The 25835-nt window shown below is 43.2% G+C and overlaps 1 protein-coding gene across 1 annotated transcript in view; it reads right to left on the reverse strand.

Moving 5' to 3' along the window:
- slc6a8l.L (solute carrier family 6 (neurotransmitter transporter), member 8 like L homeolog) overlaps positions 1-25835 on the reverse strand; it is a 64615-nt gene that overhangs the window by 11754 nt on the left and 27026 nt on the right. Inside the window, exons 3-7 of the mRNA XM_018259105.2 lie at positions 18281-18412; positions 14549-14825; positions 13133-13265; positions 7318-7452; positions 5897-6000 (exon numbers count right to left, since the gene is read on the reverse strand). Coding sequence (XP_018114594.1) covers positions 5897-6000; positions 7318-7452; positions 13133-13265; positions 14549-14825; positions 18281-18412 — 781 coding nt within the window. The remainder of the gene's footprint in view (positions 1-5896; positions 6001-7317; positions 7453-13132; positions 13266-14548; positions 14826-18280; positions 18413-25835) is intronic.

Consider the following 25835-nt stretch of genomic DNA (forward strand, 5'->3'; position numbering starts at 1 on the left):
ACCAGAATGGGGGACCTGATGTCCATCCCCATGTCCTGGCTACACAATTAAATGGTGAAGAGAACTGGGGGAATGTGGGAAGATCAGTGATATCTAGGAAGTGCTGAATGGAAAGTGAAAGTAATTGTCTGCCCCACCTCTATACCTAGGCATAGAGGTGGGGCGGACAATATTTGATTGACAGCTGAGATTTCTAAATGAGCTATGAATGCTTTAATAAAAAATAAAAATTGGATTTCATGTTTAATTTGAAAAGGACTTTTATTATACCTGTACAGATTTTTTTTTCCACTTTAAGGCAATTTCATTTTTCCCTTATGGAGAATAAATAGAAGAGCTAGTAGGACACAATGTTGCTTTTCAATATTTTCAATATCATTATGTAAGGATATGTCTGCCCCTTTTCAAGATGGTGCCTCCAGTTTCGTGACCAGCACCACGTCATACGCAGGCGCCCGGTTTCGTCGCGGTTACGTCCGTCGCGGGCGCCTCGCGGGCGCTCAGTTTCGACGCGGTCGCGTGCGTCGCGGTCGCTCTGCGGGCATCACGCCGGCGTCCTGACGCTGGCGCTTTTTCGCGCCCTTTTCGACGCCGGCGCTATAGGTTAAAAGGTCACCTTGAACTTTGTTGCATTGCGAAGTGATCATCGCTCCTGTGTTGATTCCTAAGCTATTTTCTTCAAACTTGATTCCTGTGATTCGACTCGGCCTGTTTTGACTTCTGCTGTTTGCTGCCTGCATTGACCTTGGACTCGTCTTGACCATTCTTCTGATCATCCCTGCCTGCTTTGACGTTTTGGATTTTCGGCACTCCTGCCCACTCCGCTACTGAGGTACAGTCCTGTTCCCATTTCCAGTGACTGTTATTTTCGGAGGGAGGTGTAGGTGAGGTCAGCTTTCATCAAAACCTCTTCCATTCGGTGAGTTCTGACAGTATCACTTCGCCAAATAGATGGAAGAGTCCGAAACTGATTCCGCCATGGATCGCCTTACTCAGCAATTGGCAGCCCTCACCCAGGTGGTTCAAGATCTCCAAGGGGGTTATCAGCAAATCCAAACCCAACTCCAGAATTTGCCTGGTCCCTCTGTTTCACCTGCTGTTGCTGCTGCCCCTCCGGAGTTTTTTGGAGCCGCGGTGGCTGTTCCTGTCATAGCTGCACCCCCTCCTGCTTCTTCGCCTGTCAAGATTAAATTGGCTACACCTGAACGATTCTCTGGAAATCGTAAGAAATTTCGGTCCTTTGTAAACAGCTGCAAATTGGAGTTCCTGTTGAACCCACATATCTATTCCACTGAACAATCCAAGGTGGGATTCCTCATCTCCTTCCTCTCTGATGAACCTCAGACCTGGGCACACCGCCTGCTTGAGCAACATAGTCCGTTGTTGGGGAACTTCAACAACTTCGCATCAGCCATGGCCCAGCTCTATGATGATCCTAAGAGAGAGGTAACTGCAGAGGCCTGTTTGAGAGGTCTAACCCAAGGGAAAAGACCAGTGGAAGACTATATTACAGACTTTCGTAATTATGCTGCTGATACCCGTTGGGGTCCCATTGCCCTCAAACACCAGTCCCGCATTGGTCTCTCAGAGGCCATAAAAGATGAACTATCTCGTGTGGAGCCACCTGATGAATTGGAGCCCTTCATTAAACTTGTTATCCAGATTGATCGACGTATCAAGGAGAGACGTCTGGAGGGTGCTGGAGCCTTTTCCCCCAGTTGGCTAGTTCCTAAGGCCTTACCTCCCGTCAAGTCCGTACCCACATCTTTTGCAACTTCCACGGACCCAGAGCCAATGCAGATCAGTCTCATTCGTCCTCCCCTATCCACTGAGGAGAGACTCCGAAGACGGCACCTAAACCTGTGCATGTATTGTGGAGCTGCGGGTCATCTCCTGCTTACCTGCCCACTCAAGCCTGCCAGTAAGATGGTTAAACCTGTTCTTATAAAGACTGGTGCTAATAATGGTCAATCTCTTATCTCCATTAATGTTGTTTTACAGTGGCCAAAGGGAAGTCTCCAGATTCCAGCTCTAATTGATTCCGGAGCGTGCGGATGTTTCATTGACCAAGACCTGGTTGTTCGGCATCGCATTCCTTTGTTACCTAAGACTAACCCATTGGTGGTGAGATTGGCTGATGGCTCGAACATTTCTTCTGGTCCTGTGTTGCATGAAACTGTTCTCCTGTCAATAAAAACTCAGCAGCATACTGAGTCCCTGTCCTTTGATGTTGTTTCTTCCCCATTATATCCTGTGATTCTAGGATACCCATGGCTTCGAGTTCACAACCCAATTATTGATTGGCACACTAAGCAAGTCAAGTTTTCTTCCAATTTCTGTTCTCAGCATCTTCCGTGTAAAACTTCCTTACATATGGTGTCTCAGGATGCTAGATCGTCACTGGTTCCTGAACCTTATCATGAATTCCTTGACGTGTTTGATGCAAAGGCAGCGGATATTCTTCCGCCCCATCGGATCTACGACTGCCCAATTGACTTATTACCTGGAGCAGCTATTCCTTTCGGAAGAATCTACCCCCTATCTGAGCCTGAGCTCAAAGTTCTTAAAGATTACATTGATGAGAACTTAAAGAAGGGATTCATTCGTTCTTCCACGTCACCTGCTGGGGCTGGCATATTCTTTGTGGAAAAGAAGGATCGTTCTTTGCGACCTTGTATTGATTACATGGACTTGAATAAAGTTACAATCAAAAATCGATATCCTCTGCCCCTAATTCCAGAACTTTTTCAAAGGCTTCGTTCAGCATGTATTTTTACCAAATTAGACCTTCGGGGAGCCTACAATTTGGTACATATTCGACAAGGTGATGAATGGAAGACAGCCTTCCGGACACGCTATGGGCATTTTGAATATCTCGTTATGCCTTTCGGTCTGTGCAACGCCCCTGCAACTTTTCAGCACTTTGTCAATGACATTTTCAGAGACTTTCTTGATTTATTTGTTATTGTTTATCTAGATGACATTCTCATTTTTTCTTCATCTTTGGAAGAACATAGAACTCATGTTAAAAAGGTTTTTTCACGGTTACGAACTCACAGACTTTATGCCAAACTAGAAAAGTGCGAGTTCGAGAAGACCACTATTGAATTCCTCGGTTTTATAATCTCCGCTAATGGGACAGCAATGGATACCCGTAAGATTTCTGCTGTGTTGAACTGGCCTACTCCTTCCAGCCGAAAAGAGGTGCAAAGATTTGTTGGGTTTGCCAATTTTTATCGCAAATTTATTAAAGATTTTTCTAAAATTATTGCTCCCATCACCTCTCTTACCAGTTCCCTTAAGAAATTTCATTGGTCAAAGGAAGCACAGTCATCTTTTGAAGAGTTGAAGAGTCATTTTACTTCTGCACCCATCTTAGTACATCCGGACCCAGCTTTGCCCTTTATTCTCGAAGTTGATGCCTCCGAGTCAGCTATAGGTGCTGTTCTTTCTCAAAGAGCCAACATTCAGGAGCAACTCCACCCCATTGCTTTCTTTTCTAAGAAACTGTCTAGATCTGAACAAAACTATGATGTCGGGGATCGAGAATTACTCGCCATCAAAGCTGCTTTTCAGGAATGGAGACATCTATTAGAGGGAGCTAATCATCCTACACTGGTTTTTTCTGATCATAAGAATCTGGAGTACCTGCGTTCTGCCAAAAGACTCCGTCCACGACAAGCGAGATGGGCCCTTTTTTTTCTAGGTTCAACTTCCATGTTACTTTCAGACCTGGGTCCAAGAACGGGAAAGCTGATGCCCTATCTCGTTTATATTCGATGGATGAACAAGATACTTCAGTCGAAAATATATTGTCTCCAGCTAATTTTTTTCTTCTCCAAGCGGAGTTAATAACCAAGATTCGGGAAACCGCCAACTCGAAAGACTGCTGCCCTAAAGATGCTGTTGTCCAGGATGGTCTTGTCTTAGTCAACAATAAGGTGTTCGTTCCCAAAGATCTCCGTCTGGAGACTCTTCAGTTTGTTCACGATCATCCTTTATCCGGTCATCTTGGTGTTAGGAAGACACAGCAGTTGGCTCAAAGGAAATTTTATTGGCCTGGGATGTCTAAGGACTGTAAACTTTATGTCCTGTCCTGTGAAGTATGTGCTCGATTTAAAGAACCACGTTCCCGACCCATGGGACTACTACATCCACTCCCTGTTCCTAAGAGACCTTGGGATAGTATTTCTATGGACTTCATTGTGGAATTGCCTGTATCTGAAGGGTTCAATACCATCTTTGTTGTAGTAGACAGGTTGACAAAAATGGCACATTTTATACCTTTAAGAGGTCTTCCGTCTGCAGCTACTACAGCTAGTGTTTTTGTGAAGGAAATTTTTCGTCTACATGGGTTACCAAATGAAATAATTTCTGACCGAGGGTCACAATTTACTTCCAAATTCTGGAAATCTCTTTGCCAAGGTCTTCATATCCAGCTTTCTTTATCTTCTGCTTTTCATCCCCAAACCAATGGGCAGACTGAAAGAACCAATCAAACCTTAGAACAGTATATTCGGTGTTTTACTTCTTTCTCACAGGATGATTGGGCTTCATTATTACCGTTAGCAGAATTCTCATATAACAATGCAGTTCATGATTCAACTAAACAGTCTCCATACTTTGCAAACTTTGGGTTTCATCCTACGTCTCTTCCAGGTATTACTGAAGTTCCGGTTCCAGCTTCTCAAGAGAGACTTTTGTTTCTGAAACACAATTTTGAAATCCTTCAACAAACTATTCAAGATGCGCAACGGTCTTTTAAAAATTTTTCGGACAGAAGGCGCTTGAAGAATTCTAATTTTCAGGTCGGTGATTTGGTGTGGCTCTCTACACGTAACTTGAAATTATCTTGTCCGTCTAAAAAATTAGGACAGAAGTTCCTGGGTCCTTTTTCTGTTATTAAACAAATTAACCCAGTTGCTTTTAAATTACAATTACCTGCCAAATACAAGATCCATCCTGTATTCCATGTTTCTTTACTGAAGAAATTTATTAAGAATGTGTTTCCTAATCGTGTGAGACAACCACCGAAACCTTCAATTGTCCAAGGGGTTCAAGAATTTGTGGTTCAAAAGATTTTGGACTCTAGGATCTGTAGAGGCCAACTTCAGTATCTGATCCAATGGAAAGGATATCCACCTGAAGATAACTCCTGGGAACCAATTAACAATGTCCATGCTCCTCGGTTGATCAAGACTTTACACCTTAGATTTCCAAGTAAACCTAATCTTCAGGTCGTCCAGAGGCCGCCCGTCGAGGGGGGGCAATGTAAGGATATGTCTGCCCCTTTTCAAGATGGTGCCTCCCGTTTCGTGACCAGCACCACGTCATACGCAGGCGCCCGGTTTCGTCGCGGTTACGTCCGTCGCGGGCGCCTCGCGGGCGCTCAGTTTCGACGCGGTCGCGTGCGTCGCGGTCGCTCTGCGGGCATCACGCCGGCGTCCTGACGCTGGCGCTTTTTCGCGCCCTTTTCGACGCCGGCGCTATAGGTTAAAAGGTCACCTTGAACTTTGTTGCATTGCGAAGTGATCATCGCTCCTGTGTTGATTCCTAAGCTATTTTCTTCAAACTTGATTCCTGTGATTCGACTCGGCCTGTTTTGACTTCTGCTGTTTGCTGCCTGCATTGACCTTGGACTCGTCTTGACCATTCTTCTGATCATCCCTGCCTGCTTTGACGTTTTGGATTTTCGGCACTCCTGCCCACTCCGCTACTGAGGTACAGTCCTGTTCCCATTTCCAGTGACTGTTATTTTCGGAGGGAGGTGTAGGTGAGGTCAGCTTTCATCAAAACCTCTTCCATTCGGTGAGTTCTGACACATTACTTTTTGATATTATAAATAAAATCAAAAAAGTGCACCCAAGACAGGTGCATGGTAAAGCTCTCGACTTACCTATAACAGTTATTGTGAAATCGGTTGTAGCTGCCCAGAGCTGTCAAAGCACCTAGCCCTATAGCGTAAGAGAAGAATATCTGTGTACCGGCATCAATCCAGACCTAGAAGGCAAGGCAGAGGCCTGTTTAATACTGTGTATGCTGTAATAATAATAATAATAGGTACTTTCCTCAGTACTGTCAGCTTAAATTAAGTCTCTGTGATGTCCATGAAGTTTTAGGACTTGAGTAGAAAGCACCATCCAGATTTGGCAGAGAGCTGAGTTATGTTTTGGATATTATATTAAGGGGGAGTTACTATTATTTGAGCTGTGCCTGTAGAAAGAACAAGAGTTCAAGGCAATACTCAATTGGAGGCAAATAGTTATGCAGAAGCCAAGCTACAACTAGACAAACCTTTATGAGAAGCAAAGTGGTGACCTAGGCTAAGAAATTTCATAAGTGGCTAGTTCTCTTTCTTATAAAGTGGCTGTAGAATAGGGATGCACCGTATCCAGGATTGGGTTCGGGATTCAGCCTTTTTCAGCAGGATTCGGATTCGAATCCTTCTGCCCGGCCGAACCAAATCTGAATCCTAATTTGCAAATTAGGGGCGGGGAGGGAAATCACATGACTTTTTGTCAGAAAACAAGGAAGTAAAAAAGTTTTCCCCTTCTCACCCCTAATTTACATATGCAAATTAGGATTCAGATTCGGTTCGGTATTCAGCCGAATCTTTCACAAAGGATTCAGGGGTTTGGCCGAATCCAAAATAGTGGATTCGGTGCATCCCTACTGTAGAATAATTCCTGAACAGATACATCATTACATTTGCTTTTTTTTTTTTTACAGGTTATTAGAAGTAAAGATGCCTGCTTATCATTTAATCATGGCAATGATGATTTGACCACTCAGAAGACTAAACACAAGTGAATCCCATTTATAATAAATGGGACAGGCACGAATTTGCGGTGAATTTCCGCACGTGGACTTAAATGCCGGCGTCAAAATTTACACAAGCATCAAAATTGACACGAATAGACGCTGTTTTACAAATATTTTGTGACTTTTGCTAATCTTTCAGCGAACCGAAACGGGAGAAATTCACCCATCACCAGTCCCATCTATTTATTCCATAGTCATCAACCAGATGTTTGCTTTTTTTATTCAATTGGTCAAAGCTTATAGGCTTATTATGGGCTATAGAACTGGGACAAATTGAACCATGTTATTATATTACTTAGAACCTAAAGAAACAGGCGTGTCAGAGGAAACTGACAAAACATCACCCAAGTGGCTACCAGATAATAACTTCAAGAATTCAAGAATAATAAATTCAAGAATCAAAAATACCTGCCATTAATTCTAGGTATAAACTGCCAAATATCTCTCTGTTAGTCCCAATATTAGACTCGTTTTGATGGAGTACCAGTATCTTACCTGAGCTTCAGCAAGTTTGGACCAATTAGGTTTAAGATAGTACACAATGCCATCCAGTGCTCCAGGGAGTGTCACCCCATGGGCCAGGAGGACTATCAGGACCACGTATGGGAATAGCGCTGTGAAATAGACAACCTGAAAAAAAAAGCAAGCACAGGTATGGGATCTGTTATCCGGAACCCCTTATTCAGAAAGCTCCGAATCAGGGAAAGGTCAACTCCCATAGACTCCATTACAATGAAATCATTCAAATGTTTAAAAAAAGATTTCCTTTCCCTCTATAATAATAACCCAGTACATTGTACTTGATCCCAGCTAAGATATAATTAATCCTTATTGAAGGCAAAACAATCCTGTTGGGTTTATTTAATGCTTAAATGATTGTTCAGTTGACTGAAGGTACGGTGATCCAAATTACAGAAAGACCCCTTATCCAGAAAACCCCAGGTCCCAAGCATTCTGGATAACAGGTCCCATACATATAGATAGATATATATCCCAACTTGAGAAAGGTCTTCTTGCTGTAACCAAAAAGTGGATAACCCTCCCATTAATAGATAGATAGATAGATAGATAGATAGATAGATAGATGATAGATAGATAGATAGATAGATAGATAGATAGATAGATAGATAGATAGATAGATAGATAGATAGATAGATAGATGAGAGAGAGAGAGAGAGAGAGAGAGAGAGAGATTAGAATATCCATAAGAAATATAATGGGTATTTCAGGAATGCTAAGAGGAAAAAATTATGCAATTCCAACCACTGTAACTATAGTAATTATAGTTATTTAGAGAGGAATAAAAAGAATACTGTCAGTGAAGTGTGGAGTCTTTGCAGCATTGCCATTTTTCAAAGATTATAGAAGAGTTTTCTTTAACTCCATGTTCCACCTAGTGGCTTAATATGGAATTTATAAATAAATATAGATATCTGTATATATAGAATATGGAAAATTAAGCAAGTGGTGCTTCACTTTAGAAGTCAGCCAAGATCTGTTATTTTGGCATTCGCATAATCAAGTGCAACTATCTGCTCACTCACAACGCATTCTCATAATGGAGACTTGTCATTTACAATAGTCATTTCCTTATTTTTAGGGGCTTTACAAAAGCTGCTGAATTCAGATATCTGTGACTTCCATCCTTCCTTTGTTGTCTTCAAACCCATCCTAGGATAAAGTCATTAGCAATGGAAATAGGAACTGTTCCAGTGAGCGGCTGTGAAGGTGAATCAATTTCCTATAGGTGATACATTTTATTTATCATTAGTAATGGAGGCAGAGCTGTTGAGAATCAACTCTCTGAAGCTATATGATTAATCCGACCTGTCCTGTGCAGTCAGGCATGTGGGAAGGAGATAGAGAGAATAAAGGGGAAGCGTGACCTGCATCATAGTTACGTGAGTGAGCCGTGATTGGTCCCCTGAGGGAGGAGAAAGATGGAGTGAAAGTGGGGGCTCTTATCAGCCCTGAATAGCCACTGTCTTGCTGATAAGAATTCCAGCCTAGGGCAATAGGTTCCTTCTGAGAATATAGTCATTGGAAATGTTATATGAGAATAAAGTCAAAAGGAATGTTTTTATATATTTGCCTTGGACATTCATGTAATGTTGTGGTGGGGGGGGAGGATATTTAATTTTTTTAGAACTGTAGCTTCCTATATTCCTATGCCCAGGGGCACTGCCCAAATGAGCTGAGTTGAGAAACTTGCCTCAGGCAGCAGCTCCCCACTGGCTACCATGGGCAGCAAAAACGTGGCTCCTGATAACTTTAAGAGCTGAATTTCTGTTTTTTAATTGCGAGAGCACGATTGCGTTCTCTGCACTAGCATAGTGGACCCACCTGGACCCCCTCTGCCGTCATCATGGACCCCCTCCGGCTCCAAAAAGGTGAGCAAGGGGCCAGGCTCACCCCTGTCTATGTCAAATAATGTGCATTGTTGAAAGGGTCAGACCTGCCAGAGCACTGGAGATTCTCCCATTAGCCACAGCCTGGTCGTACCTTACCTATTTCCACCATAGGCCTACATAACACCTACATACTTGGGGGTAATTTTACTAACCTGCGAAAATATGCCAGGGACAACTTCGCACCCATCGCTACACTTCGCCAGGTGAAAATTCGCTCAGACAACGCAATTTTACTAAAATGGGAAGTTGCGTCCAGGGCGCCGAATGCTGGCGAATTTTCAGCATGTCTTAACCACTGAGTCAGGTGAGCATCCTGCCGGGTTGCTCACTATATATTACCAGGCCTTTGCTGCCCCATCCCAGCAGCAACCGGATTGGTTTGCAGTCAGCCAATCAGGGCTGACTCTGCCATATTTAAGGCCAGCCCTCCGAACACTCCTTTCCTAAGCATTTGTTTCCCAGACTAGCTGTGTTGCATTGTCCCTTGCTAAGGGTTTCAGCTCTAGCCTCCTTGCCTTGTTCTAACCTACCTTGAACCTTTCCTTGTTCTTTCCCCCCAGCTCTGCTCCAGTCCTACTTTTACCTTGCCTTAACCTGTTTTGACCTTGAGCTGACCTTGCCTTTCTGGTTCCTGCTTCCTATTCAGTTCTGACTTGTACCCTGTCTATATCTTCCCTCGTCTTGCTCTGCATCTTGCCCTGCCTGCTCCAGTCCTCTCCTGCTCTCTGCTCCAGTCCTCTCCTGCTCTCCGCTCCAGTCCTCTCCTGCTCTCCGCTCCAGTCCTCTCCTGCTCTCCGCTCCAGTCCTCTCCTGCTCTCCGCTCCAGTCCTCTCCTGCTCTCCGCTCCAGTCCTCTCCTGCTCTCTGCTCCAGTCCTCTCCTGCTCTCCGCTCCAGTCCTCTCCTGCTCTCTGCTCCAGTCCTCTCCTGCTCTCCGCTCCAGTCCTCTCCTGCTCTCCGCTCCAGTCCTCTCCTGCTCTCTGCTCCAGTCCTCTCCTGCTCTCCGCTACTTTTACCTTGCCTTAACCTGTTTTGACCTTGAGCTGACCTTGCCTTTCTGGTTCCTGCTTCCTATTCAGTTCTGACTTGTACCCTGTCTATATCTTCCCTCGTCTTGCTCTGCATCTTGCCCTGCCTGCTCCAGTCCTCTCCTGCTCTCTGCTCCAGTCCTCTCCTGCTCTCCGCTCCAGTCCTCTCCTGCTCTCTGCTCCAGTCCTCTCCTGCTCTCCGCTCCAGTCCTCTCCTGCTCTCCGCTCCAGTCCTCTCCTGCTCTCTGCTCCAGTCCTCTCCTGCTCTCCGCTCCAGTCCTCTCCTGCTCTCCGCTCCAGTCCTCTCCTGCTCTCCGCTCCAGTCCTCTCCTGCTCTCCGCTCCAGTCCTCTCCTGCTCTCTGCTCCAGTCCTCTCCTGCTCTCTGCTATCCAGTCATTTTGCTATTCTGCTCCAGTCTCTCTTCTGCTCCTGTCTCCTGATCTATGCCCGCACCATCCTGTTCTATACTTCTAGTCAGCTCCTGCCTCCTGATCTGATCTATGCCTGCACAGTCCAGTCCTGATCTTCGCCCTCCTGATTCAAAACATTTTTAAGGACTTTTGCAGGCTATCACTCTGAAAAAAAGGAAAAGACGGACGCCAGCTTTTTTTGGGACTTTTTCCACTAAAAATATGATGTAAGTAACAGAAGATTGAGGAAGATCTATGCACTCCAATGCACTTTGCCTGGTCTGAGCTGGCGAAGGCAAGTCTGGCAAAAGAGGTAACGTTCAGTTAAATTCACATTTTCGTGAATTTGCGGAGTAATGTCCATTCGCCAGAGGAAAAATTTGCCTGGCTACAGAGTGCAAATAAGCCATAACGTCAATCTCTCTTTCACTAGCGAAGTTACGCCTGCCCCAATTAGTAAATTGGCAAAGTGCCTGCAATCGATTACGCTGGCAAATCGTCGCCAGCGTTAATCACTTTGCCCTTTAGTAAATCTGCCTCATGATGTTTGTTGTTCCTCGGACGCTCTGGACTCACCTGTAACAGTTATTGTGGAATTGGTTGTAGCTGCCCAGAGCTGTCATAGCCTGCTAACCCCTCATTCCCCCCCCAAAAAATAAAAAACCTCTACAGCTGCTGCCAAATCCGCTGCGTAAATCCAGCAGTTGAGCTGGGGGTGAGGGGTCAGCAGGTGATTTTTTGTGATCTTGACGTCACAATGGTGTGTGACGCCACTTCTGCAAATTGAGCCGGTATTACAAATTTACACTGACCACCTCCACTGCCGATTACCCTTCTTAAAGAAGAGCCTACACCAAACATTTCACCAACCCACCTATTAAGTAAAGTAAATGACCTCCTAAATGAGTGGGCCTTTGCTATTGGGTTTTCTGAAAAGCTCTAAAGAGCAAATGACAGGCTTCTGCCAAATTCCCCAATAGGAAACAGTTGTATGAGGAGCAGGAAATAAGTGCCCCCACACAAGCTTAAAAAGTCACTTTAACTGCCGATATATTGTTTTCTCCCGCAGAACAACCCTACATTACATAATAGGATTTATTGTGTTCAAATAGTGCTTTTTATTACGGTGACTGCATCCCTTATCATTATCATATTTTCAAGGCAATGAATGTAAATAAAGATAAAAAATAAATGACATTTAGTGAGCAGATCCAATTGTATGTTTCCGTTTTTAATGAGAGGAGAATGTTTAGGTACTGGATGTACCAAGAATAGATCATTATGTATTAATTTTCCGGTACTACATAAATAAGCCAGTGAAAGTACACATCCTGCTAATATGGAAATTACAGGAACATTCTGTCTTGTTTAAGAAACTATAATTTCCCTTTTTTAATATGAAAAGTGATTTTTTGGAAGGAAATCTTTATGTGAATTCTGGGCTGTAAACTTGTTGGGAGTCATTTTTATGGCGCCATTTACTAATATAGGTGCCATGTTTATGAGTACATAAGCCAGCAGTTAGCTTTGATAGGTCCACTAGTGTAAGATAGATGAAAACATATGTTTGATTGATTGATTGTTGCATGTTACTGCACTGGTGTATTAGTAAATGCAGGTCCAGTTTGGTGTTATTTCAGTAAACAGCACACTTCTTGGTATAAGGAAATGAACATATTTGCAACTTATTCCAACACATTGTAAAGGACTTGCTAGTGTCACTGGCTGAAGCTGGCCTTACAACCAGGGCCGGGTCAAGCCCCAGAAGGACCCCAGACAAAGGGGACAGAAGGTGGAAGAGTGACAGAGGGAAGGGGTAGAGTGACAGAGGGGAGTGCAAGGGGGTGAGTGACAGAGGGGAGGGGAAGAGCAACAGAGGGGAGGGGAAGGGGGAGAGTGACAGAGGGGAGGGGAAGGGGAGAGTGACAGAGGGGTGGGGAAGGGGGAGAGAGACAGAGGGTGGGGAAGGAGGAGAGTGACAGAGGGGTGGGGAAGGGGGAGAGCGACAGAGGGGTGGGGAAGGGGGAGAGTGATAGAGGGGAGGTGAAGAGGGAGAGCAACAGAGGGGAGGAGAAGGGGAGAGAGAGAGGCAGAGGGAAGGGGAAGGGAGATAGTGACAGAGAGGAAGGGGGAGAGTGACAGAGGGGAGGTAAAGAGGGAGAGTGACAGAGGGGAGAGCAGATGATTAAAAAGCATATGAAAGCCTGCAGCCATAATCAGATTTCCACTGCAGAAATGAAAGATGGTGGCTTCTGTTCATACAGGGGCTCATTTACCAACACTGGGCAAATTTGAACTTGGACAGTAGACCAAAGGAACCAATAACTAATTAGTTATTTTTTAGCCAGCTTCAGGGAGTACAACAATACCAATTTGGTTGGTTGACATGGATAATTGCCCAAAAGCGTACATTTCCCCAGTGTTGATAAATAAGCTGTAATGTGTATCATTCCCTGTATTACCTTTCCTGTTGATTTAACTCCTTTCCAGATGCAGAAATACACAATAACCCATGTTGCTAGTAGACAGAGGATCATCTGCCAGTTGAGCTGCCCAGGCTCATCCAAACCTCCAGAGATCTGTAATACCTTTCTCCTGCAGGAAGAAAGAAGATTGTTGAGAAAGGTAAGCAGGAATATCAAAGTTTTTATTAACACATCAGAACATGAGATGAATTCAATGAAGCCTTCATTCTGATGTAGCCATAGGAAAAAGTGAGATATCTGTGTTTGCCAGAATTTATAAAAGTTAAAGGTATTTTGTAGCCTTGAATTTATCTAATTCTATATTTCAGAAGAAAGGCCCTTAGAAAAAGGCATTAGCTGTCTAGAATGCTACAATGAGGTATATCATTAACTTTAACTAACTGCTACATTTAGACTGGTCATGTATGAAAAGATAATCTCATTAGGTGATCCAAAGGAGCAGATTTTTCCCTGATGTGGCCTCTTCTATGAGACAACTTGAGCTGATCTAAAGTTTGGCATTTGTACCAAAAAGGGGATCATGTAGGTACCCATGCATAATTTTCAGCCATGGTTTGCACGTGCAGTTTAAGGCAGGCCCAGACTGGCAATCTGTGGGTTCTGGCAAATATCAGAGGGGCTTCTGTAAGATGCCATAGAAAATCACTATTTAGTGGGCTGGTGGGGGGCTGCTTTGGGGTGCTCTTTGAATGCCAGGACCTATTTTGACTCCCAGTTCAAACCTGGTTTAAGGTGGACCTTAGCCAATAGGATTTTCTGATGAGTCTAATCAAGCTCCAATCAGCGACTGATCATAAAGTGTATATTTGGGACCCATATCAATCTACAACTGGTAAGCATTAATTGTGACAAGCTAGTTCTAAAAGTCTATATGAGACAGCAAGATCAGCCAATGTAAAACACTTAGCAAACCCCTCGAGCGATGTCAGCTCATATTTTGAATTTAGTTAATCCAGACCAGTGTTTGCTTCACCTACACTTCTGCCCAAATTGGTTTAAGGGAGCTCTAATTTGGAACCTTGTGGTCCTTATCTTCCCCTAAACCATTCTAATAAAAGGAAAATGAAAAAAAAACAATATTCTTAACTAGAAGCCTGTATAATATTGGATAAAGTTATATAAGGAATAATGTACCCAATATTGTAAATATAAAGATATTAGAAGTCCCAGTGGTGTTCAATAACAATATACAGCCACACCATTGAACTCCTTCCCGTTATTTCCTTACATTTTAGAATATTTGGCAAATTATTTGCTTAAGGTATGTATTAAGGTATGTGACATCACTAAGCACTAATTGTAAATAATTATATGTTTAATTTGGAAGGATATTTTAAAAGGTTATTATTTGATATTTGTTTATAGAATGTCAATGATGTAATTATTACTTACTCCCAAAACTCAATGACGGGCGAGCGCTTATTTACTAGAGCATCACAGCTGATGTTGACCAGTGTGCCGGAAACTGTAGCGTTGACTGAACTCCCATTGGTGCACTGGTCTACAAGGAAGACTTCGGTGCACTCCTTGCTGTTCCAAGGATTTCCACAAGTGGCCCAGGGCAGGGTGTTGGTGAAGGAGTGCACCAGGTAATAGAGGCCCCAGACCAGGATCATGATGTAGTAGGTGTTACAGAAAAACACGATAACCATCGAGGCAAAGCCAAGGCCTATAGAATACCAACCATAGAACAAATAAGTTAAAGGATAAATATCTTACGCTGGGCACATTCAGTGGGGCTTTCAGACAAGTTATTTGAAGTATTTTTAAACAGTTTTATGCAGTATTACTGAAAATATAATTGTTCTTCAGAAAAGTAGCACTGCTGTAGGGACTTTCCTATATTTTCCTAGTAATAGAACATATTTTCTTTACCATTCAATTCATGAATCTAGGAGTCTGATTTATTTATACAGTGTTATGTTCACTGGCTGTAAAACATTAGAGCCTACAGCTCTCACTGTGGAAAGTATTATCTTTATTCCTTTCAGAATTATTCCCAGTATCTTTACTGCGGGGTATTTTCGCTGATACAAGAGAGTGATTGACCCCCCCATTCACAGCCCGTTAATATATATGAAAATAACCACCGTAGGGAGGACTAGAGAGTTCTCTGCCAACATATACAGTCAAGTGTTACGGATACTCCCTAAAGAATTTCTCAAGCCATTAGCCATCTCCAGACTCTCCATTCTTGTTATCCATTATTGCCTATTATTAAGGGATTTATAATCCTAGATTTGGAGATGAATGCCTATTTGCTAATCTGGACAGCACAAAACCATAGTAAGGTAACTGTTAACAACCATGGTTTAAAATATGTATGAACCCCATAAATTTTAAAAAACTTGATGTCAATATACATGGACTACTTCAACAAACTGTCCCTTAGGACATAGGTTTCAACGCAGTAGGTCTAGGTCATGTGAGGTCTAGGTCATGAGAAGAGATGAGGACTAGTGATCAAGATGGCCTCTTTCTATTCAACAGTATTTCCTGGATCTACCACAATCTTGCATTTTCTTCATTAGCTGCCCTAGTGATCGGCAGAAAAGTGAACTTAAAATTCCTACTATCTAACTCATAATACCTTTTAACCTTTCTAATTTCAGAACTGCCAATCTGTATGCCTCATCTGTTTATCCTTTTCCTCTTTCAAGAAGCATAAATGTAGGACTCCTATGTTCTCTAATAAAAAAAGAAATATATACTTATTGACTAGAGGAATCTATATCCTATTTATAAGTGCGTGTAGGGAGGTCTGTCTTCTGTTTAGTTGCCCTTAGACCTGAAATTGCCAAGGTCTAAGTGCTAGACTTCATGTCTGAGAACTTATGAATGTTTTATTTTTATTAAAAGAAGGGGAAAGGTTAAAGACATAATGGGAAAAGCTTGGCACGTCCTTGCCTTCATCTAATCTGATAAAGGAAATTGTGCTCAGGGAGTCGGCCCTGGAAGATTCATCGCCATCACAAAGCGTTTTAATGAAAACGGCTGTTTCTCTGAACTCCGGAACCCGTTGTTTTGGTGAAAAAGATTGTTTTTTGAAAAAATATTTTTAACATTCCTCCTAAAAAATTATAGCTGAGTAATGAATATTAATATTATTTCAATATGGAAACTCAGCAGGCAGCTTTGCTGTCAACCAGGCATTGTTCAAAGACAAACACTGGAGGACCATAGGAGGTATTGCTGGGCCATGAGCAGGTACAACATGGGGTCTCATTTTACACATATTATTGCAGTAGTTGTCAGATCCCTCATAAATGCAATTTCTACTTTATCTTTGTACCACCAATATTTAACACAAACGCAGTTTGCATTGGTGCATTATGTGCCATTTTTCTGGAAATCTGGGAAAGAATGTTGCATTGTGGTTAAAATACTGCAGACTGGGTTGAATATAGGCATTTTCATTTACTAAATGAGCCCTTTTGCCTTCCGTCTTGGCATTATATTATCCTTTGATGAACAAGGCAGCCTGTTTTATGCAGCCAGGGGGCAGTGTTGGAGGGAGAATATCCTAGTATGATAGGACTGTCCCCTGCTGACAAGTATTTATGAAAACTTTAAATCTATTTATATTTACCATAAGCTGTAGCACAGGCCTGGTTTTGTGTCATGGCTAAGAATGTAATAGGATTTCAATGCATTATGATAATTTACCCTTAGCATGTGCACAATTAAAGCTCTTAAATAGAACTGGTAATTCACTGGGATTGCAAGCTGGGTTCTCTGTGAAAAGCTTAGCTCTTTCTATTACCATGTAAACTATATGACGGATTTGTTTCTGTAATAAGTAGGGTTTACCTGTAATTTCTTGTAAAGGCAAAAAAATAAAATCCCATTTTTACTTTCTTTATTGTAAAAGAAACCAATCTCCAATATACTTGAATTAAAAAATGTGTATCGTTTTTATAAGAAACCTGACTGTATGCAGTGAAATTCTCCCTTCATTTACTGCTGTGGATAGGAATTGTCAGACGGTCCCTAACTGCTGAGCAGGGAAACAATCATACTTATGAACAGCAGGGGGAGCAACTTTGTTTACGACGATCCCTAAGCAGCCCAGACCATACTGAGCATGTGCAGAGTCTTAGTCTTGCAAAGATGTTTTACAAAGTTACAAGATGGTAACCCCCTGTGGCCAACTTTGAAAGCATAAATTATTTGTTTGATTAGACTTGTGATGCAGTAAGTTCATGTTTATATTTAGCATACAAAATACAGCATTTCTAGCCTTATTCTATTTTAGACTTTACATGCCCTTTAAGGGGTGCAAATAAGATGAACTGCCCTGGATTCCACACAGGGAGACCCAGCAGTTGCAGGTAAGAAGAGTCAGGCTACAGAAAGTAAAGTAGGACAAGAAGGTGACAGTAGAGTAATGCTACGGCAACGGTAATGCAGGGAGATAAGTGGACTTTTCAAATGCCAATAACTATGTTTGTCACACAATGAGGACAACTGTAGAGTAAGGATGATGTATTTTTTGACGTGCTAATGCTCACGCCGTTAATAACGCCATTAGTGTCAGATACAACCTGCCAGGGGAACCCTGGAGTTTTGGGCATGTTCAGGGTGGCCAAAAGTTCTTCTGCACTTTGGCACAATTACTCAAAAGGACCGATTGGTTGCACTAGCACTTTTGCAAGTACACGGAAGTGGAAGAATCATGGTTGGGTGCAAGTACCTTTCATGAAATGCATCAATTTGTGCACAACTTTGCTTCAATTTTAGCACACCACACTTGCAGTTGTGATCATAAAGGAACTTTAGTTGCACCAAAGCAGTTTTACTCAACCTCAAGCTCTTCAGATGTTCTAGAGGTAAAATTTTCAACTTACAGTCCAAGTTGTTGCTATATAACTCCCAGCACCTCCTGACAACTGATAATCTTGTGAGCTTTACTTGAACAATTAAAAGTGTATATATGTTGGTTTGTTATTTAAAGAATTTTCCACACGGTCCTGCTGTAGCTTAAGGATTCACTATAACGGCATCAAGTACATCTCACACCAGAATAAAGGAAGTGCAAGAAAAAGCCAGACTGGGCAGGTAGAGATCCATGGTTTGATCCACCAAAACCCTAAACCCTGACATTGATGATTAACTACAGGTTACCTTTAAAAAGCGGAGCGATATTCCATGCCGCAATTCCACCTTGTTTCATAAACTGCCCCAAAGCAATCTCCAGAAAGAACACCGGTATTCCACCCACAAAAACGATCAGCAGATAAGGGATCAGAAACACTCCTATATGGAGAAGAGAACACAACATGAAAATTATTAGAGGTGTTACCCCTCCAGATGCCTCTTGTTTTCCCTACAATCCTTTGGGTGCAACATATCCTTGGTCATGTTGCACTTACCTCTTTGCTGTCCTTTTTTTATTTTATTTGGATTAACACTCTGTATCAGAACACTAACTACTTATTCTGACATAATACAACCGTCATGGAGGAGCGTTACAATATTCTCCTCCAAGCACACAGTCCTCTGACTCCAAAAGATCTGGGTAGATCCACTGCTGGAGTTCTGGCAAAGCCACTAGCCAGAGTTTTATCTGTCAATGGGAATGAAGGATTAGTGAGGAAAAGAATAAAAAAATAAACAAATAAGTATAGGGAACAGATTTCAACTACACTGAAAAGTATGTCTGTATTTAATTAGAGTAAAATATGTTTAAAAGAAGTTAAAGGGGAAGTAATCCTAAAGTTCTCATTAATTCCATAAGGAAAAATTTATGAAAACAGCTACAATACTTACCATTATTTTGCTTTACTCTCTAGACTGTTTCCTGTGCTTATGCGCTTAACCCAGCCCACTTTTTAATTTTATTTAAAGGGTTAGGGGTAAAGAGACAATCTCCTCCATATCACTGATATTGTAGTAGGTATAGTAGGGAGAGATGGTGCCTATAGTAGCAATGGGGATAATAGTCTCTGGGAAGGGAGTGTGACTGTGGGATAGCAGGTATAGTAGGAAGAGATGGTGCCTATAGTAACAGTGGGATAATAGTCTCTGGGAAGGGAGTGTGACTGTGGGATAGCAGGTATAGTAGGGAGAGATGGTGTCTATAGTAACAGTGGATAATAGTCTCTGGGAAGGGAGTGTGACTGCGGGATAGCAGGTATAGTAGGGAGAGATGGTGTCTATAGTAACAGTGGATAATAGTCTCTGGGAAGGGACTGTGACTGTGGGAAAGCAGGTATAGTAGGGAGAGATGGTGCCTATAGTAACAGTGGATAATAGTCTCTGGGAAGGGAGTGTGACTGTGGGATAGCAGGTATAGTAGGGAGAGATGGTGCCTATAGTAACAGTGGATAATAGTCTCTGGGAAGGGAGTGTGACTGTGGGATAGCAGGTATAGTAGGGAGAGATGGTGTCTATAGTAACAGTGGATAATAGTCTCTGGGAAGGGAGTGTGACTGTGGGATAGCAGGTACAGTAGGGAGAGATGGTGCCTATAGTAACAGTGGATAATAGTCTTTGGGAAGGGAGTGTGACTGTGGGATAGCAGGTATAGTAGGGAGAGATGGTGTCTATAGTAACAGTGGATAATAGTCTCTGGGAAGGGAGTGTGACTGTGGGATAGCAGGTATAGTAGGGAGAGATGGTGTCTATAGTAACAGTGGATAATAGTCTCTGGGAAGGGACTGTGACTGTGGGAAAGCAGGTATAGTAGGGAGAGATGGTGCCTATAGTAACAGTGGATAATAGTCTCTGGGAAGGGAGTGTGACTGTGGGATAGCAGGTATAGTAGGGAGAGATGGTGCCTATAGTAACAGTGGATAATAGTCTCTGGGAAGGGAGTGTGACTGTGGGATAGCAGGTATAGTAGGGAGAGATGGTGTCTATAGTAACAGTGGATAATAGTCTCTGGGAAGGGAGTGTGACTGTGGGATAGCAGGTACAGTAGGGAGAGATGGTGCCTATAGTAACAGTGGATAATAGTCTTTGGGAAGGGAGTGTGACTGTGGGATAGCAGGTATAGTAGGGAGAGATGGTGTCTATAGTAACAGTGGATAATAGTCTCTGGGAAGGGAGTGTGACTGTGGGATAGCAGGTACAGTAGGGAGAGATGGTGCCTATAGTAACAGTGGATAATAGTCTCTGGGAAGGGAGTGTGACTGTGGGAAAGCAGGTATAGTAGGGAGAGATGGTGTCTATAGTAACAGTGGATAATAGTCTCTGGGAAGGGAGTGTGACTGTGGGATAGCAGGTATAGTAGGGAGAGATGGTGTCTATAGTAACAGTGGATAATAGTCTCTGGGAAGGGAGTGTGACTGTGGGATAGCAGGTACAGTAGGGAGAGATGGTGCCTATAGTAACAGTGGATAATAGTCTTTGGGAAGGGAGTGTGACTGTGGGATAGCAGGTATAGTAGGGAGAGATGGTGTCTATAGTAACAGTGGATAATAGTCTCTGGGAAGGGAGTGTGACTGTGGGATAGCAGGTATAGTAGGGAGAGATGGTGTCTATAGTAACAGTGGATAATAGTCTCTGGGAAGGGACTGTGACTGTGGGAAAGCAGGTATAGTAGGGAGAGATGGTGCCTATAGTAACAGTGGATAATAGTCTCTGGGAAGGGAGTGTGACTGTGGGATAGCAGGTATAGTAGGGAGAGATGGTGCCTATAGTAACAGTGGATAATAGTCTCTGGGAAGGGAGTGTGACTGTGGGATAGCAGGTATAGTAGGGAGAGATGGTGTCTATAGTAACAGTGGATAATAGTCTCTGGGAAGGGAGTGTGACTGTGGGATAGCAGGTACAGTAGGGAGAGATGGTGCCTATAGTAACAGTGGATAATAGTCTTTGGGAAGGGAGTGTGACTGTGGGATAGCAGGTATAGTAGGGAGAGATGGTGTCTATAGTAACAGTGGATAATAGTCTCTGGGAAGGGAGTGTGACTGTGGGATAGCAGGTACAGTAGGGAGAGATGGTGCCTATAGTAACAGTGGATAATAGTCTCTGGGAAGGGAGTGTGACTGTGGGATAGCAGGTATAGTAGGGAGAGATGGTGCCTATAGTAACAGTGGGATAATAGTCTCTGGGAAGGGACTGTGACTGTGGGATAGCAGGTATAGTAGGGAGAGATGGTGCCTATAGTAACAGTGGATAATAGTCTCTGGGAAGGGAGTGTGACTGTGGGATAGCAGGTATAGTAGGGAGAGATGGTGCCTATAGTAACAGTGGGATAATAGTCTCTGGGAAGGGAGTGTGGCTGTGGGATAGCAGGTATAGTAGGGAGAGATGGTGCCTATAGTAACAGTGGATAATAGTCTCTGGAAAGGGAGTGTGGCTGTGGGATAGCAGGTATAGTAGGGAGAGATGGTGCCTATAGTAACAGTGGGATAATAGTCTCTGGGAAGGGACTGTGACTGTGGGATAGCAGGTATAGTAGGGAGAGATGGTGCCTATAGTAACAGTGGGATAATAGTCTCTGGGAAGGGAGTGTGGCTGTGGGATAGCAGGTATAGTAGGGAGAGATGGTGCCTATAGTAACAGTGGATAATAGTCTCTGGAAAGGGAGTGTGGCTGTGGGATAGCAGGTATAGTAGGGAGAGATGGTGCCTATAGTAACAGTGGGATAATAGTCTCTGGGAAGGGACTGTTGCTGTGGGATAGCAGGTATAGTAGGGAGAGATGGTGCCTATAGTAACAGAGGGATAATAGTCTCTGGGAAGGGAGTGTGACTGTGGGATAGCAGGTATAGTAGAGAGAGATGGTGCCTATAGTAACAGTGGGATAATAGTCTCTGGGAAGGGAGTGTGACTGTGGGATAGCAGGTATAGTATGGAGAGATGGTGCCTATAGTAACAGTGGGATAATAGTCTCTGTAAAGGGAGCGTGACTGTGGGATAGCAGGTATAGTAGGGAGAGATGGTGTCTATAGTAACAGTGGGATAATAGTCTCTGGGAAGGGAGTGTGACTGTGGGATAGCAGGTATAGTAGGGAGAGATGGTGCCTATAGTAACAGTGGATAATAGTCTCTGGGAAGGGAGTGTGACTGTGGGATAGCAGGTATAGTAGGGAGAGATGGTGCCTATAGTAACAGTGGGATAATAGTCTCTGGGAAGGGAGTGTGGCTGTGGGATAGCAGGTATAGTAGGGAGAGATGGTGCCTATAGTAACAGTGGATAATAGTCTCTGGAAAGGGAGTGTGGCTGTGGGATAGCAGGTATAGTAGGGAGAGATGGTGCCTATAGTAACAGTGGGATAATAGTCTCTGGGAAGGGACTGTGACTGTGGGATAGCAGGTATAGTAGGGAGAGATGGTGCCTATAGTAACAGTGGGATAATAGTCTCTGGGAAGGGAGTGTGGCTGTGGGATAGCAGGTATAGTAGGGAGAGATGGTGCCTATAGTAACAGTGGATAATAGTCTCTGGAAAGGGAGTGTGGCTGTGGGATAGCAGGTATAGTAGGGAGAGATGGTGCCTATAGTAACAGTGGGATAATAGTCTCTGGGAAGGGACTGTTGCTGTGGGATAGCAGGTATAGTAGGGAGAGATGGTGCCTATAGTAACAGTGGGATAATAGTCTCTGGGAAGGGACTGTGACTGTGGGATAGCAGGTATAGTAGGGAGAGATGGTGCCTATAGTAACAGTGGGATAATAGTCTCTGGGAAGGGACTGTTGCTGTGGGATAGCAGGTACAGTATAGTAGGGAGAGATGGTGTCTATAGTAACAGTGGATAATAGTCTCTGGGAAGGGAGTGTGACTGTGGGATAGCAGGTATAATAGGGAGAGATGGTGTCTATAGTAACAGTGAGATAATAGTCTCTGGGAAGGGAGTGTGACTGTGGAAAAGACCCCTCAAATTCATCTTAGCACCTTGCCACAACTAAAGATGGCTGTTCACGAATGAAGCCCACCCTCTTTCAATCCTGTTCTGCTTCTCTTTAAGAGGTCAAAATCTATTTTTACTTCATAGTAATTTATTCAGCTAGCAGTTGTGATGGAACCACATGCAGCATGTTCCCTATTGACAAATGTACAACACATTTTTCTGTATGTGTGCTGTATTTCATTTGGCACCTCAGCTGGTTATCCCTGGCGGCAGCCATCTTGTCTGCTGGGATTGAAATGGATGTAATGGAATGGTCTGAAAGTCAGATGCACAGTAGAGCCTACAGCTATAACATGATGTCTATAGAAATCTGTTAATAGCACTTCTGATTTGGGCCTTGTGAAGCTGAATGGTAAGTGACACCTGCTGCATGTGAGAGATTGTGAGGCTGTTTAGTTTTATGGTCGGGCGGCAGTGTCTGTTGATGCACAATGACAATGAGTGGGGGCAGGGCTTTGAATGGTGTATAGAAGCTGGTTAGAGTGATTTGCCTGCCAGTGTGAAGAAATGTGAAATAGCCTTACTGACTAAGAGACAAGGTTTAATTCCATTCTATTCACCTTATAGTAATATCCATCTACACATTATAGAGTGCAGGCGGCTGCTGAGAGATGGACATAACAACAGCGTCGAGGGTCATAGGTTATTTTGCTTGATATTATTCTGTCATCTTGATTATCCTTGACAGCAAATATCCCTCCCCTTTCAGCAGATGCTTTTCCCAAGCGCTGTCTTACCACATGATTTATGATATCGTGGCACAGTGTAAGAGCAATGGCACGCCAGGAGTTTAATCGCCACAATAAATCTCTGCTTCTGCAGGCAACTAATCTCTTGTAAAAGCTTTCCCATAGGCAATAAGTTGAATCACCGGTGTCGCTTCAGTCTCCCAAAATCACTTGAAGTTTAGCGCTCAGATTCGGGGAGATTAGTCGCCCGCCGACAAATCTCCTCTTCTTTAGGGCGACTAATCTCCCCAAACTGCCTCCCGCTGGCTAGAATGTAAATCACCGGCGGGATGGCACTCGGAGCGTTTCATTTTTCCGAAGTCACCTCACGAGGAAACTTCGGGCGACTTCGGAAAATGAAGCGATCCAAGTGCCATCCCGCTGGCGATTTACATTCTTGCCGGCGGGAGGCAGTTTGGGGAGATTAGTCGCCGAAGAAGAGGAGATTTGTCTCCGGACGACTAATCTCCCCGAATCTGAGCGTGTGCCCTGACCCTAAAACCTCACTGTTCCTCAGAGTTGGGGCCTTTGGGTCTCTTCTGACCAAGCCACTGTCTGGTAAGAGTTTCTATATAATGTGAATAAGACTTTCTCTCAGGTATGGGATAAAAACCCCATACCGTCCAACAATCGAGAAATGGGAAGAGGAATAAAAAGATCTGCCGCCACTGAAAACACCAATTTTAGGGCCTACATCTCCTAAATACCACGTCCATTTAAAAAAAAAACTTGTTTTATGTGTTATTTACAGTTTTGCTAATGAAGGGGAATCACCCTTTAAGCTGAAAGCCTCAGTTCTCCCAAGAAAGTTGCTTATCTTAAATTGTTGCAAATGTATCTAAGTGCAGCTGCTGAGTGTTCTGGACTCTCTGCCAAAAGAGATCAAAGAAAAACTCAGGACATTTCACTAACAATTCAGGACTGCAGGCTGAGCTGCCAAAATTGTGACAGAAAAAAAACTGACAGATTGGTGCTATGAATAATCCTACTCTAAGGTGGTATAAAATGAAAAAATTGGATTGTGAGCACCGCTAAAACAGTGACCAAGGAAAGTGATTAAAGGACATGTAAAGGCAAAAAAATAAAATCCCATTTTTACTTTCTTTAATGAATCTCTAATATACCATTTTCATAAGACCTGACACCTGACTGTATGAAGTTCATTTACTGCTGTGGATAGATGGTCCCTAACTGCTCTGCAGGGAAACAATCATACTAATGAACAGCAGGAGGAGCCCCTGCCTTCCTTCCCAGCCATGCAGAACTCAAGCAGCTTTGTTTGTTTCCCTGTAGAGCAGTCGGCGACTGTATAGAGATTTGTATTGGATTTTATTTTTGCCTTTACATCCCCTTTACTGTTTCCAACTCCAGCTGCAGGGACAAAGATCATGGAGCCAGATTTAAACAGATAAACTTGGAATCTATTTGGAGGATTATTTTGCTGCAGCCACTGGTTCTGCAGAGTTGCAGAAAGTTTGTATTAAACAATACAAAAAGTATAAAATCCACATTAGATTACATGACAACACAGGACCCAGTGCAGTCTGTATATTCTGATTATTAATCAGTCTTGCTGTATTGGCTTCTGGCAGATATTATTTGACTTTTGCTGATTTGATGATTTATGATGATCCTTAAGCAGCCCAGACCACACTGAGCATGTGCACAGTCTTGGTCTTGCAAAGATATATAACAAAGTTACAAGATGGTGACCCCCTGTGGCCAACTTTGAAAGCATAAATCATTTGTTTGATTGGGCTTGTGGTGCAGTAAGTTCATGTTTAGTATACAAATACAGCATTTCTAGCCTTATTCTATTTTAGACTTTACTTCCCCTTTAAGAACAATGACTAGCTCTGCAGGCGGGTAACAAAACGTAGTTTTGCTCCCCATTAATTTGCAAAGCGAAATTTTAGCATGTCAGTCAGTGACAGTAAGCTGGAATGGATACCTGTGCCATCGCCCTAATTATTCTCTGACTAGGGTTGCCACCAGTGCCGTTTCTGGGTCAGGAGCCGACAGAGGCTCGAAACTATTATAAAAACTGGAAATTTGGCTCTTACAGTTACCAGGAAATGCTTTTTGCCACCACTTT

Source organism: Xenopus laevis, chromosome 4L (genome assembly GCF_017654675.1).
Source record: "Xenopus laevis strain J_2021 chromosome 4L, Xenopus_laevis_v10.1, whole genome shotgun sequence".
NCBI lineage: Eukaryota > Metazoa > Chordata > Amphibia > Anura > Pipidae > Xenopus > Xenopus laevis.